The sequence below is a fragment of the Zootoca vivipara genome, chromosome 3 (assembly GCF_963506605.1).
Source record: "Zootoca vivipara chromosome 3, rZooViv1.1, whole genome shotgun sequence".
NCBI lineage: Eukaryota > Metazoa > Chordata > Lepidosauria > Squamata > Lacertidae > Zootoca > Zootoca vivipara.
Genome location: NC_083278.1, coordinates 112,114,218 through 112,128,642, shown reverse-complemented (window position 1 = coordinate 112,128,642; position 14,425 = coordinate 112,114,218). Strand labels below are relative to the sequence as shown.

Below are 14,425 nucleotides of genomic sequence, written 5' to 3'. Positions count from 1 at the left end.
TACCAGTGACTTCAGAGTGCCCGAGTAGAGTTGATTAGGAGGCGCTGTGTTAAGAAGCCCACTTCCCCCTAAAGACCAGAGTTCTTACGATAAGGAAAGTGACAGGAAAATGCACTGGAAATTTGAGATAGCACACGCTTTGAGACGGCATCATCTAACCTCCCCATAAACAAATCAGAATGAAGGTTCAATAAGCAGGTGGTCTGGAAGGGGGCCCTTCTCCTGCAGTGCTATACCTAAGTGCTATTCGACAGTAGAGCAGACTCCCTCAGGAGGTTGTGGACTCCCTTTCCTTGGACGTTTTTAAGCAGAGGTTGGGAGGTCACCTGTCATGTATGATCTAGTTAAGATTCCTGCATTGTACTCAACTCTACAAATCCACAATTCTATTATTCTACTTCAGGCATAGGCAAACTCGGCCCTCCAGATGTTTTGGGACTACAACTCCCATCATTCCTAGCTTAGAGGACCAGTAGTCAGGGATGATGGGAGTTGTAGTGCCAAAACATCTGGAGGGCCAAGTTTGCTTAGGCCTGTTCTTACTTACTGAATTCAATGGCCCTTACTTCCAAGTAGACATGCATATAATTTGGCTGTTAGTGGCCTTTAGAGCCTGTGGGATTGCCTTACCCCCATGTGCCCACTCGACTGCTTTGACTGGCAGAACTGGCAGGCGCCACATAATATCCGTTCCGCATTTGTAAGCATTTGATCATGTAGAGTGGCATCACCTACACTTTGGAACCTCCTCCTATTGTTATCAGGCAAGCCCCTACGCTGCAATATTTTCAGCGCCTGCTAAAATATTCTTCTTTAGACAAGCCTACTCAGATGCTTAGGAGGTTGAGGTAATTTTAATCTGTTTTAGTATTTTAACTTTTGTGTGTTTTAAAGTGTTGTTGCATTCCCCTCCCCCCCCCGCCCTTGATTTTATTGTTTTATCTATTTTGTAAAACAATTTGAGGGTTGTTTATTTCTTTGTTTGTTTTACAATCAAGCAAAACATGAAATAAGTAAGTAAGTAAGTAAATGAAACAATAAGCATTTGCCTCTTGGGCTAAACAACTCAAAACACAATAATGAAGAGGAATACCTGAAGAGCTGGGAAAGTCCGATTCATATCGCTGCTGTGTTCTCCTGGAATACTGCCTGCTGATCTCCCCTCACATTTGTACCGGAAACGCATCCCTCTCTGTCTAGGCTGCTCACATATTTCAATGTATGGTTCATGACCATCTTTGGAAAGAAAGAAAACAATGCAACGTTTTATTTTTAAAAAGGTAATGTATTCCCTTACAGCAGGCAGAAAAGTCTACAAACAGGGGGTGTAGGAAACAGGTCTCTCTTCCGTTGCAAATTCTGCAACACACATTTTCATACACCTATTTATACCTGTAGAGCAGTGTTTCTCAAACTTGGGCCCTCAGACTACAATTCCCATCATCCATGACGGTTGGTCCCACTGGCTAGGGATGATGGGAGCTGTAGTCCAACAATAGATGGGGACCCAATACAGAGAAAAACATGTGCTTTTGCTTTATACTGGGTAAAGCCACTGGTCCCTATAGAAGAAGAAGAGTTTGGATTTGATATCCTGCTTTATCACTACCCAAAGGAGTCTCAAAGCGGCTAACATTCTCCTTTCCCTTCCTCCCCCACAACAAACACTCTGTGAAGTGAGTGGGGCTGAGAGACTTCTTTGAAGTGTGACTAGCCCAAGGTCACCCAGCAGCTGCATGTGGAGGAGCAGAGACACCAACCCGGTTCCCCAGATTACAAGTCTACTGCTCTTAACCACTACACCACACTAGCTCAGTGCTGTTCACACTGACTTGCAGAAACACCCCAGGGCTTCAGGAAGGGGTCCTCTCACAGTTCTACTTGGAGAGGACAAGGGGTTGAACCTGGGAACTTTAGTACTCTGCCACAGTAATCACAGCCCTTCGCTTAGTTGCAGATAAACCAGAAAACTCCTCTGATCTTAGAAATCGGGACTGATAGGATTAATTAAGACTGTCCAAATAGGTGCTTCTCTCAACTTTGGAACTATGGTTTAAATAAGGATGATTTGGGAGCATGTGATGAATACGTCTCTGTGTTGTTGTTTTTGCTAAGGGCAGCTATGCTAGCTAAGAGTATCTGCGAGTCATTGTTCTCCGAATGGATTGCTGCTTCCAGCAGCCTCAAGTGTCATGTTGATGTGTAACCCGAAAGCGGATTTGTGAAGCAAAGTACAAGCTCATGTCAGAAATACGGGAAAGTGTGCTTTGTCTCTCCTGAAGCATAACCCATTTATCTACTTGCACTTTGACCTGCTTTCGAACTGCTAGGTTGGCAGGAGTTGGGACCGAGCAACGGGAGCTCACCCCGTCGCGGGGATTCGAACCACCGACCTTCTGATCGGCAAGCCCTAGGCTCTGTGGTTTAAAGACACAGTCCAAAGGTACCGCTCTGGAATAGCTCAGTTGGTAGACTCTTAATTTCAGGGTTGTGGCTTTGAGTCTCACGTTGGGCAAAAGATTCCTGCATCGCAAGGGTTTGACCCCCTTCCAGCTCTATGATTCTATGTTCAAATTCATATTTACTTTGAACAAAGAAATCTGTGCTTTCCCCATGTTCTTCAGGACACGGCCACCAACAGAACAACTAGCAGAGCCCCATGCAGCCTGTTAAGGCCAAATTTATACATTTCAGCAGAATCCAGTGGTAAGGTACTGTACTACACCACACTTAGGCTGAGATGAGGAGGGTTCTTTCAAGCGTCTAGGAAAGCAACCCATCAGGGAGGGGCAAAAGTTTTAAGGGCTGTTCGAATAGGCATTCCTATCTAATTCACATTTTCTGAAACAGTATGTATACGAAATGAACAACATCTGCATTTTTTCATGTTTTGCAGTGTCCCCCCAACCAAGTAAGGTGTACTCGATCTCAGGACACAAGGGAGAAACGTGCTAAGAGGAAGGCAGGCTTGGCAAATCCACACCGTGATCAACTCCCACCTGGAAACCAATGTCCGCACTGTGGAAGGACGTGGGGATCCAGAATTGGCCTCCACAGTCACTTACGGACCCATTGTTAAAATCGTGTTCATGGAAGACAATCTTACTCGGCTACGAGTGATCACCAGAGAAGAAGAAGACACAAAATGCACCATGTTAGGGCAAAGTGATCATCAGCCGACAAGCATATATTGGTGAAAATAACATACAGAAACACACATTCCATCTGGGGAAGTTGATTTGCAGAAACATGAAAGTTAGGCGAAACCTCACACATATATGTAAATTGGGAGAACTTCCCACCAAATCTTACCAGGAAAAAGAAAACCACATACTGATGTGGAGATGTGGAGAACGGAACTTAATACTGGGTCAATGAAAACCGGAGAAGCTTTTTAACTTTTTGAGGCGGCTTTTTTCTGTGGCACAACCCTAGTGCTGAAGGCTTGGAATTCACATGTCTGAAGCAAAGAGAGCTTTACTTCGGAGTATTTTAGAGACTTCTCCTTTTTTTTTTATCAATGTAACCATTACAAAGGGGCAATTAGCTAGAAACATATGGCTTTACTAGGAAGTTAGAAACTTCCCCTGTTGTTTGAAAAAGGGGGGAGGTTAGGACACCCTCCCATAACAGGCCGCTAACTAGCTTAAATTATATTGTCTGCAGTTGGAGATACACATCTTAATAGCGCTCTAAACCACCCATTCAATTGTCAGTCTTCCGCAAATCCTGAAATCTGGTAGCTCTTTACTTGAGTAAGCAGATTATACATGCACCCAGAACAAGTTCAATACAGGTTTGGTTACATTTTTGGAGTTCCCTTGTAACTGACTGCTAATTAGTGCCAGGAATACCAAAATGAACCTTTATGCGAGTCCTCTGAGGCACAGATTCTAAACCAAAGTTGCTTGAAGATAAGCATTTTGATGCATATCTCCATACAAAAATCAACCTTTGAATAAATAAATGTGACATTTTCCCCAAAATGTGGTCATTAGCATTTTTTGTTTTTTAGAGGTTTTATTGTAAGGTGCTTAAACTGAGATTTAATGTGTAGATATTAAGGAACTATGCTGGTCTAGGACTGTAATAAAGATTAGGATTGGATATTTGGAAAGGGGTTTCAGGGGTGGGCGGGGAATTAGTATCCACCCTATCTCTTGGAGAGGAAGGACAGGATAGAAATACACCAATATTCATGAAATAAAAATGTCCTAAGACACTGAACTGTACCTCTAACTGTTGCTGGCTTTCCAGACCATGATGAGGAAATGGAAAAACAAGGTCAAAGCAACAGCTCAAAGTACCAAAACATCGGCAGAAACAATGAATGACTTCAGGCAAACAAATTTGTAAGGCAAAGGCTGTGGGGCTACCTTTGTAGGTGACCCGGAAACTGCAATTAATCCAGAATGCGGCAGCTAGACTGGTAACTGGGAGCAGCCGCCGGGACCACATAACACCGGTCCTGAGAGATCTACACTGGCTCCCAGTACGTTCCCGAGCACAATTCAAAGTGTTGGTGTTGACCTTTAAAGCCCTAAACGGCCTCGGTCCTGTATACCTGAAGGAGCATTTCCACCCCCATCATTCAGCCCGGACACTGAGGTCCAGCTCTGAGGGCCTTCTGGCAGTTCCCTCATTGCGAGAAGTAAGGTTACAGGGAACCAGACAGAGGGCCTTCTCAGTAGTGGCACCGCCCTGTGGAACGCCCTTCCAACAGATGTCAAGGAAATAAGCAGCTATCCTATTTTTAAAAGACATCTGAGTGCAGCCCTGTTTAGGGAAGCTTTTAATATTTAATGCTGTATTATTTTAATATTCGATTGGGAGCTGCCCAGAGTGGCTGGGGAGACTCAGCCAGATGGGCGGGGTACAAATAATAAATTATTATTATTATTATAGCTCAGTGGCAGAGCTCATGTACCTGTACACAGAAGGTCGCAGGTTCGATCCCTGGCGTTTCCAGCGCAAAGGTGATGGGAAAGACCTCTGCCTGAGATCCTGGAGAGATGCTGAGTAGACAGTATTGAGCTAGAAAGACAACAGTCTGACATTTAAGGCAGCCTCCCATGGTATCTAGACAACTGAATTGCTCAGTATTGTCTACTCTAGTTAGCAGCAGTTCTCCAGGATGTCTGATGGTGGGTTTCTCCAAGTCCTACCTGGAGATGCTGGGGATTGAACCTGAAGCCTTCTGCATGCAAAGCAGATGTTCTACCACTCAGCTATGGAGTGCCCCTGATGCAGCAATGCTTATACTTGAGTGGAGTCATTTGCAATCTATCCTGTAATGCAGCAAGGGGTTTAACGGTGTGGTGGCGACGGCAAAGCTTCTGGCTGTGATTGGCTAAACCAACCTACTGTCAAGGAAGCTGGGGGCTGGACAGGCACCTATGGCTGCCATTGGCTAGGCTGAACTGATTTGGTTCTTAAGGTCTGCCTCTGCTTTTTGAGCTCTCTCTGCCACTGGGATGCCTTCTGGAGTTCCTCTAGGACAGGGTTTCCCAAACTCAAGTCTCCATCTGTTGTTGGACTACAACTCCCATCATCCCTAGCTAGCAGAATGGTGGGAGCTGTAGTCCAAAAACAGCTGGAGACCCAAGTTTGGGAAACCCTGCTCTAGGAACTAGGTTGAACAGAGAGTGGCAGATGTAAAATGGGGAGTGTTGCAAGATAGCCTTGCTGCCAATACATCTCCACACTTAGGTCCTACAGAAGAGGATTGTTGGAAGGCAGTAGGCCTCTGAATACCAGCTGTGGGGAGATCAGTGTTGCACCCAAGCTCTGTGCAGGCTTCTCATGCATATATGGTTGCCTGCCATAAGAACAAGGTTTTTGGCCCGATCCCTTCTTACATTCTTAAGAGGCAGGACAGGCAAGAAGGAAGAGCTTCTGAAGAGAGAAGGGAGAGGCTGATGGCCAAACCCACCCACCCCCCTAAATTTTACAGTATCTTATTTAATGGAGTCACCACCCTTTTGCCTCCTAGGAAGGACATCATGGCAAAACATGATGGAGCCCAGGCTGGTCCCATTTTTGGCCAGAGCAGGAACAGCTGCAGGGAGCTTGATTCCCTTCCTCCCTGCCATGAAGGACTCTCTGCTCAAGCTGCTTGTTGCTCTGGAGATTGTCTGCAGAGATTATGGGAAGCACACTCTGGCCTCCACCTCTGGCCAGGAGACCAAGGGCTACTGAGAGGCTGCACCCTCCACCTCACAGGAAGACCATCATGCCAAGGGGGAGACCAGCCTGGCACCATCTGTTGGGCAGAGATGGTGCAATTGCTCTAAGGCTTGCTTTGTTCTTCTCTCCCCATTCCTCCTTTTGTATTGCATCTGTTGGTGAGCAATATTAACAGACCCTTTTTAACCCTCTCAATGTCCATGTAGGATAAAAGGTAAAGGTAAAGGGAACGACTCTGGGGTTGCGCGCTCATCTCGCTCTATAGGTTGAGGGAGCCGGCATTTGTCCACAGACAGCTTCCGGGTCATGTAGCCAGCATGACTAAGCCACTTCTGGCAAACCAGAGCAGCGCACAGAAACGCTTGGAGTGGTACCTATTTATCTACTTGCACTTTGACATGCTTTTGAACTGCTAGGTGGGCAGGAGCAGGGACCGAGCAACAGGAGCTCACCCCGTCATGGGGATTCGAACCACTGACCTTCTGATCATCAAGCCCTAGGCTCTGTGGTTTAGACCACACAGCACCACCTGCCTCCCCCATGTAGGATAGCATAGTTGAAATGTAGTTTATTCTCACATCTGCATTTCAGTCCTGGAGTCTCTGGGGAAACTGTTGTTACATGGGAATCCCAGGAACTGAGTGATGATAACTAGGTTGCAAAGAACCAGGTGGAGGTATCAAAAGAAACTCATAAGAAGCTGAGAGAGATCACTGATCCTTCTAGGCCGGTATTGTCTACACTGGCTAGCAGCAGCTCTCCAGGGGTTCAGACAGGGAGTCTCTCCCAACTGGAGGCTGAGATTTTGTATTGCTGGCAGAGAAGAAGAATAGACAAACTTGGGGGCAAATACTGCACATAGTCATAGTCAAAGGGATCCTAGTTCCTCAATGAATCAGTATGACACTATCTATCTATCTATCTATCTATCTATCTATGCAAAATGCCATCAATGACAAATCTGAACAGAAGCGCCTTGGAAGCAATAGTCCACTATTGTATATTTCAACCACTCCCACATATAAATGGTACTTGGTAGCAGCCAGCAACCTAAACTGCATGTCTGGTGTTACTGTGTGAAATTTCTAAATGGAGCAGTGAAGAAAACGACAGTGGAATGACGATCTCCTTCCTGCCCCCAAAACGTGTGCAGCATGTGATATTCATTTGCATGCGGTCTATCTGATGTGCAAAGAACTTTGCATGCTTACAACAACTCTTACAAGATATGTGGCAATGTGTCTCTCTGAGCAATTCCACACCTCCTACCCAGTGGTTATGGCGATTTCAAAGTACCGTACTCCCACCACAACTAACAACCTGGCCCTGTCATAATTCGAGGCGTTTTGCTCATCGGAGTGATGGCAATGATGCACGGCAGACTTGAATTCTAACCCCCACCCACAACAAGTTAGGAAGTTAGCATTGTAGTTTGTAACAAGGGTTGGGCTGAAAGGCTAGATTTTTATTTTATTTTTAATGCCGAGGGGTAGAAGCAGCGCCTCTCTGTTTCAGAACACTGTCCTTGTTTTTCCTAGCACACTTTAGAAAGAGTGGTGGATAAAATCCTGGTGAATGGGGAGTGTTGTTGTTGTTTTTTCGAGAAGCTGGGGACAACCCTTTAGAAACAGAACAAAAACACAGCTACGAAATGCAGTAACCTTATTCCTGTCTGAAAGAAGGAAGCAGTGTTATTAATACACTCCTTCGAACACTAATTTTCAGAGCAAACAGCTGACACGCTGCTAAGCAAGGCTGTGGATAGAAAAGTGCATGCATCTTATGGGTGGAAGAGGCAAGACAAAAACACTTTTTAATCGTTTTCATCATCGAAAAATTAGAGGCGCCGTGGCTCAGGTAGGATGCCCAGGTCTCAGGTGTTAGACTATATGTCAGCCTTGCAGGCTCCTTTTAAAGATGGGGCAAAATCTCAGGATGAGGGGCTAAGACTGAGGATTGGCTTAAAAGCATAAGAGCATAAGAAACAACCTAATGGATTTAACCAAAGGCCCACCTAGCTCAGTTGGTTAGAGCACAGAGCTGATAGCACCAAGGTTGCAGGTTCGATCCCTGTATGGGACAGCCACATATTCCTGCATTGCAGGGGGTTGGACTAGATGATCCTCAGGGTCCCTTCCAACTCGACAATTTTTTTATTTTCTTCCACAACCAGATGGGAACACCCACAAACAGGACATAAAGCACAACACCACCCTTCTGTTTATCGTCCCCTCAGGGACTGGAATTCAGAGGCATATTGATCCTAATACCGTGGGTAAGATATTGGCTCCATAAGTGCAGTAACAATGGATTGCCTTACACTAAACTCCCTGACCCACCAGTTGCCATCCTATGCCTCCACAACTAGGTTTCATCCTTATGAATATAGCTACATATATTTCTGGAATGTATGTGTTTACCTGTGTGTTTCTTTTTTGCTTGTTTTAAACACCATATTATTTGACTGATGAATTGTTTTGTTGATTGTTTTGTAAACTGCTTTTTGACCATCTGTGGTGAAAGGCAGTCTATAAATATTGGAAATAAATAATAGATAATAATAATAATAATAATAATAATACCAAAAAAACACCCACCCTTCACTAAGCTCCTCTCCTAATTTGCAGGGCATCACCCGCCATCTCCCAAACTCCTTCCCTTTAGATTCTCAAGGTCTGAAGCTCCGGGAAACCTGATGGCTTAAAACTACTTGGAAGTAATCCACTCTGATGCCTAAACCTTTCGTATATTCCCAGAAGTGTAAGAGAAGGCTGGGATTGCTCAACGGCAGGGGCCAAGCCCTCTGCTCACATCTTCCAAGGGCTGAGCCTCAGATCAGGGGGGGAAACAACAACAATTCATCAGTCAAATAATATGGTTCAAACTAAATCCTGACCTGATGTCACTTTTGCCTCAGTCATTCCGCAGGGCTTGACAGCAGAGCCACACCCTTCCTGTAAGGGGGGTGGAAATACAAAACACTGATGCATAACCAAAACAAAACCATAAAGTTAAAACAGCCATCCTCCACCGCTCTAAGACTCAGCTACTTCCTTCATGAGGCTCAGTTACTTCCTTCAAGGTGTTTCGCCTCTTCCTCTGTGACACCTGGTCCCCTCACCTTTTTTGTTCAGAGCTGTTGCATCAAGTGGCAGGCAGGGTGAGGTTGGGGGGGGGGGGAACCACCCTCTCCAAATCCTCTCCTCCTGCATTAAACCACTGCCTTCCTTATTTCTCTCACAGTAGGCAAGTGGACCGGCAGGAGGTAAATCTCCCACATAAGGCAACTGGACTGGACAGCGTTAGCAGAGAAAGGACACTCGGGGGGGGGGTCCTCTTTCTGCTATGTTCTGACTTGGTTTTCATGAATCGGTGGCAGCCATCAAGTTGTTTTTGCTTCTATCCAAGCCGGAAGCCACCCATGGGGTTTATTGATTTACTAAATTTGTATACCGCCACGCAGTTCACAACACAAAACTACAATTAAAAAAACAACATTAAATACATAATAAAAACAAACACAAACACAACGCAATAATCTCCTGTCCCCAACACACTTAAAATGGCATCAGATGCCAATCAGCCAGAGGCCCTGTTAAAGAGAGACGCTGGCGCCTAAAGGTATATAATAAAGATGTATAATTTGAGGCAGGGAGAGACAGCGTTTATCTCTTGCACACACTCAGAACATCAGGTGTGCACAAATTTCTTGCGAAATTAAATTAAAAATTATGGGGTTCCCCCCCCTTGATCATTATCGTCTAGCATTTGCCACAAGACATCTGGTCTGTGTGACGGATACCAAGTCAAATGAGTGACTCCTACCCAGACAGAGTCTGGTGACGTGGAACTGTGATGCCTCATAACTTCATGAATTTCTCTAAAAGTCAGAAAGCATATTTTCCCAAAGGTTCATAAGTAGGCTGTTTGTATCCTGATTCCTAAAGACTTGAGATGAGTTGTTGTTGTTGCTGCTGTTTGTTATAAGCAAAAATCTGCCCTTATTCCCACAAGAGCCCTTACTGGGTTCTCCATCGGTCGGAGAATATAACAGAGGCCAACCAGAGAATTTTTAGAAGCAAAGCCTTTATTTTTGCTGTTGCAACAGGGTCCTTCCCCTCACGCAGAAGAACAAGGAACCCCAAACAAAGGTGTCCTGCCTTAAATAGAAATTTGAAATTGGTTTCAGCCCACCCCCCAGAAGCATCACCCATACGTCACAGAAGGGGTGTAGCCCAAGACCGCCCTCCCTAAATTCATCATAGATACATCATGAAAGGGGAGGTCTGGTGGCAGTAATCTGAGCGTCCTGGACCCTGCCCCCTGCCCCCAAAACCGAATCAAGTAAAAAAATAAAGAGAGAAGAGATATTTACATTTCCCTGTTTCCCAGCCAAGTTTCTGTTAATAACATGTTGTTGCTGCTGCTGCTGCTGCTGCTGCTTGTTGTTGAAGTGCCGGTTACAGAGAAAGGAAGCTCTCCCAGCTCATCATTTGTTTGCTGCTCATTTATACTTTTCATTTGGTGTCCTTACTACCGGTATGTAGTACAAGAGGTTGAATAAGAACCATACATTTAAAGCACACAACTTTCCCAAATGGCTCCTGCGAACTGCAGCTTTGTTTCTAGGAAATGTATGTCCTCAATCTTGAGAATGGTATTTAGGCAGAAGGTCAACAGGAGAGCTTTACTTGGAATGCAGTTGAGGAAGTATTAAGGTTTCACAGTGCTGACTTCTCTGTTGTTGAGTTGACAATTATTGGCTTATCATGCTATGAACTGAGCCTGCATGGGCAATTATGGCTTTATATTTTCTAACCTCGCTCTCCTCGTATTTTCTCTTTTGCATTCAAAATAATAAAAATAGAAATGAAAACATTACGCATGCAAAGTTGTGGCTTGGACTGAATTATTTCAAACTGTGTTGTCGTTGTTTTGAAATCAACCACACGTACACATCAAGGCTGCCTTTCCAAGTATGTATACACGGAAGTAAATTCCCTTGAAGTTAGTGGCAACTGGATGCAAGTAAATGGGTGATTCCCCCCCTGCCTCTCCACACACCACAGTGAGGGGAAATCCTAGCTGATCCCTTTTCTCCCTGTGGTATGTAAATACAGTACATGTCATTAAGTAAGAGCCAAGTGATGGGAAGAAGAGATATAGCACAGCTCTAGCTGAAATCCGGCAGTAACCACAGAATTCCAGCACTGCTTGGGGAGGCTGTCTCAACATAGGAGGGAGAAAATATATTGTAAAGTGGGTGGAATACAACATGCTCCGAAGGCTCGCTCTTGCATACGGACAAGGTTCTAAAGAACGTTTGTTGTTCGAATTGACAAGCAGCAAAAACAACAGCAACAAAACTACCAGCAAAGCATCTCTCACGGAGGTTATCAGCATGGGACAGTGTCCATCCCTTTTGAAATAATTTATCCCCCATTGATTTATAGTTGTCATTCAGTGGGGGTTGGACCTGAGGGAGCTGGTGGCCACAAACGTCTCAGAGCTCAACGGCTGCTGCAGCACAACAAGCAAAAGGAGCTTATTATACACTTAAAATCCCTGCTTCAATTCGGGAGGTGGCCAGTCCGCAGAAGCCCTTCCCTGCAATGAGGCTGTGATGTGCTGAGTCTGACATGCCTTGCAGGGTACGGATTACGGAGATAATGCATGCAAACCACTTCCAGGTATCTAAAGCGTTGCCTAAATGCTGCAACAAGAAGGAGTCTGGAGGGCCGGAGTTGCCACATCCCTGCCTTTAGGAAAACCTTAACAACAGCCTGCTGGATCAGGCCACTGGTCTATCCAGAATCCTGTTTTTCTCACAGTAGCCAGCCAGATGCCTGTGGGAAGCCTGAAAGGAGACTCTAGGGGCCAACAGCACTTGCAGTTCTCAGCAACTGGTATTCAGAGACATACATACTGCCTCGACTTTTGAGGTAGAGCACAGCCACCACAGCAAACAGCCACAACAGACGGTGGCACCATTTTTAAGGCTGTGAGAAGATGCCACGAGCCAAGCTTCATCTGCAGCCACTTCATCTCCAGATCAAGAAAAGCTACAGGTTCTTAATACTGTGAACCACCCTGAGATCTACAGATGAATTTATTATTATTATTATTATTATTATTATTATTATTATTATTATTATTAGTCCCCTGCTTTGCCTCTGGCTCTTGTGTTCTTCCACAGAGCAAGCCAAACATCTCAGTCAATAGAGCAGGAGACTCCTAACCCCAGGGTCGTCGTGTTTCCCACCATTTGGGCCAAAGATCCCTGCACTGCAGGGGCTTGGACGAGATGCGCCTTGCGGTTGGTTCCCTTTCAGCTGTATAGCTCTATGATGTGGCAACATGAACCACATGTGTCTGCTAACATGCAAAAGGAAAGAAAAAAGAGTTGGCAGAGAGAGAGAGAGAGAGAGAGAGAGAGAGAGAGAGAGAGAGAGAGAGAGAGAGAGAGAGAGAGAGAGAGAGAGAGAGAGAGAGAGAGAGAGAGAGAGAGAGAGAGAGAGAGAGAGAGAGAGAGAGAGAGAGAGAGAGAGAGAGAGAGAGAGAGAGAGAGAGAGAGAGAGAGAGAGAGAGAGAGAGAGAGAGAGAGAGAGAGAGCGCTCACTTACCAGCCATGGTGCTGTTTCCTCCCGCTGGCGTTGTCTGCCCGATCGGGGATTGCTTTTTGCAAAGCTAGCTGTCCTTCTCCCAGGCTGCAGCTTGCGCCTTCCGATATCTCTGTTTCTGGTCTGGTCTGCTCTCGCCGTACTCCAGCTGCTACTACTTTTTCTCCACCCCCCCTACCCCGCACAGGGCTGGGAATTTCCCCCGAGTGATGACGAGCATTTTTGGAGGCTGGCTCCGAGGTGACGTATTGCCTGCCTCCTTCTCCCCCACAGCCCAGCCCATAACCTTTCTTTTCTGAAGGTCAGGTTAGGGGAGCCCCCCTTTGTGATCCTCCCCCCAAAAAAATTTTTTTTAGCTTTTAGGCAAATAGGCTAAAACTCTGGAGTCATCATGAATGCTTAAAAAGAGAGCAACCTCTTTTTTTCACCCAGAGGGGACAGAAATCCATTTCTGCTTATGTGGGGGGGGGCAGTTTTGCCAGGAAAAAAGAAAGGGGGTGGCTATTTTATTTAATTGTGTTTTTATTCATTTATCCTACCCTCCAGAATTTCTCCTCCTCCCAGGGCAGCTCACATATTGCATTTGACCCCATTCAAACGATTAAAATATAACAATTAAAATAGTAGCGCCAATAAAAGGCAACAGCAGCAGGAGAGTACATTTTGCAGCTTGCATTGCATCCTTCAGTAGCTGGACAGCAGAGTTATTTTGGACGGCCAGGAGGTTACTGATTCCCAGTGTGGAGGGAGACGTTTTGGAGTGATCTTGCCTCTATCCTTGTTGCAGCTCCAGTTGGAGGTAACCAAGCACAGTACTGTATAGTAGAAATAGCCATCGTTTTTTCTATAAATTAAATTAAATTAAATTACTGGGACTTTTGATGACTGATTTTCAAATATGCTTTATAAACTTTATAAATAACAAGGATAAAGCTTTTAGAGATTTCAGAGCATTGTCTTCATTTAATCCTTATAACAACCCTGCAAGTCAGATCAGTTTCATTGTTCTCGTACCGTAAATCAAGAGCTAAAGCCGAGAGATGCCATAATTGTTTTTCCATAAACCACCTACAAATGCCAGATTCATTCTGGGAATTCCACATTTATAGCTCTGCCTCTTATCAGCTACCATCACTTAGTGTTCCCAGTTTACAGATGAGGAACTGAAAAGGTAGAGGCTTGCCAAAATATACACAAGGCCAATTTAACTGCTGTGTTGTTGTTTGTTGTTTAGTCATTTAGTCGTGTCCGACTCTTCGTGACCCCATGGACCATAGCACACCAGGCACTCCTGTCTTCCACTGCCTCCCTCAGTTTGGTCAAACTCATGTTTGTAGCTTCAAGAACACTGTCCAGCCATCTCATCCTCTGTCGTCCCCTTCTCCTAGTGCCCTCAATCTTTCCCAGCATCAGGGTCTTTTCCAGGGAGTCTTCTCTTCTCATGAGGTGGCCAAAGTATTGGAGCCTCAGCTTCACGATCTGTCCTTTCAGTGAGCACTCAGGGCTAATTTCCCTATGAATGAATAGGTTTGATCTTCTTGCAGTCCATGGGACTCTCAAGAGTCTCCTCCAGCACCATAATTCAAAAAGGTGAAAATGTAGTCTGGAGCAAACACACT

The 14,425-nt window shown here is 45.2% G+C and overlaps 1 protein-coding gene across 2 annotated transcripts in view; it reads right to left on the bottom strand.

Moving 5' to 3' along the window:
* The window catches only part of REL (REL proto-oncogene, NF-kB subunit), a 54,145-nt gene extending 41,195 nt beyond the window's left edge, over positions 1–12,950 (bottom strand). Inside the window, exons 1-2 of one of the 2 annotated variants that reach the window (XM_035110913.2) lie at positions 12,810–12,950; positions 1,094–1,236 (exon numbers count right to left, since the gene is read on the bottom strand). In XM_035110913.2, coding sequence (XP_034966804.2) covers positions 1,094–1,236; positions 12,810–12,816 — 150 coding nt within the window. In that variant the 5' untranslated portion in view covers positions 12,817–12,950. Of the gene's footprint in view, positions 1–1,093; positions 1,237–10,561; positions 10,634–12,809 lie in introns of those variants that run through there. The other variant, XM_035110914.2, reaches the window with a different exon arrangement.
* Between the last annotated feature and the right edge of the window lie 1,475 nt (positions 12,951–14,425).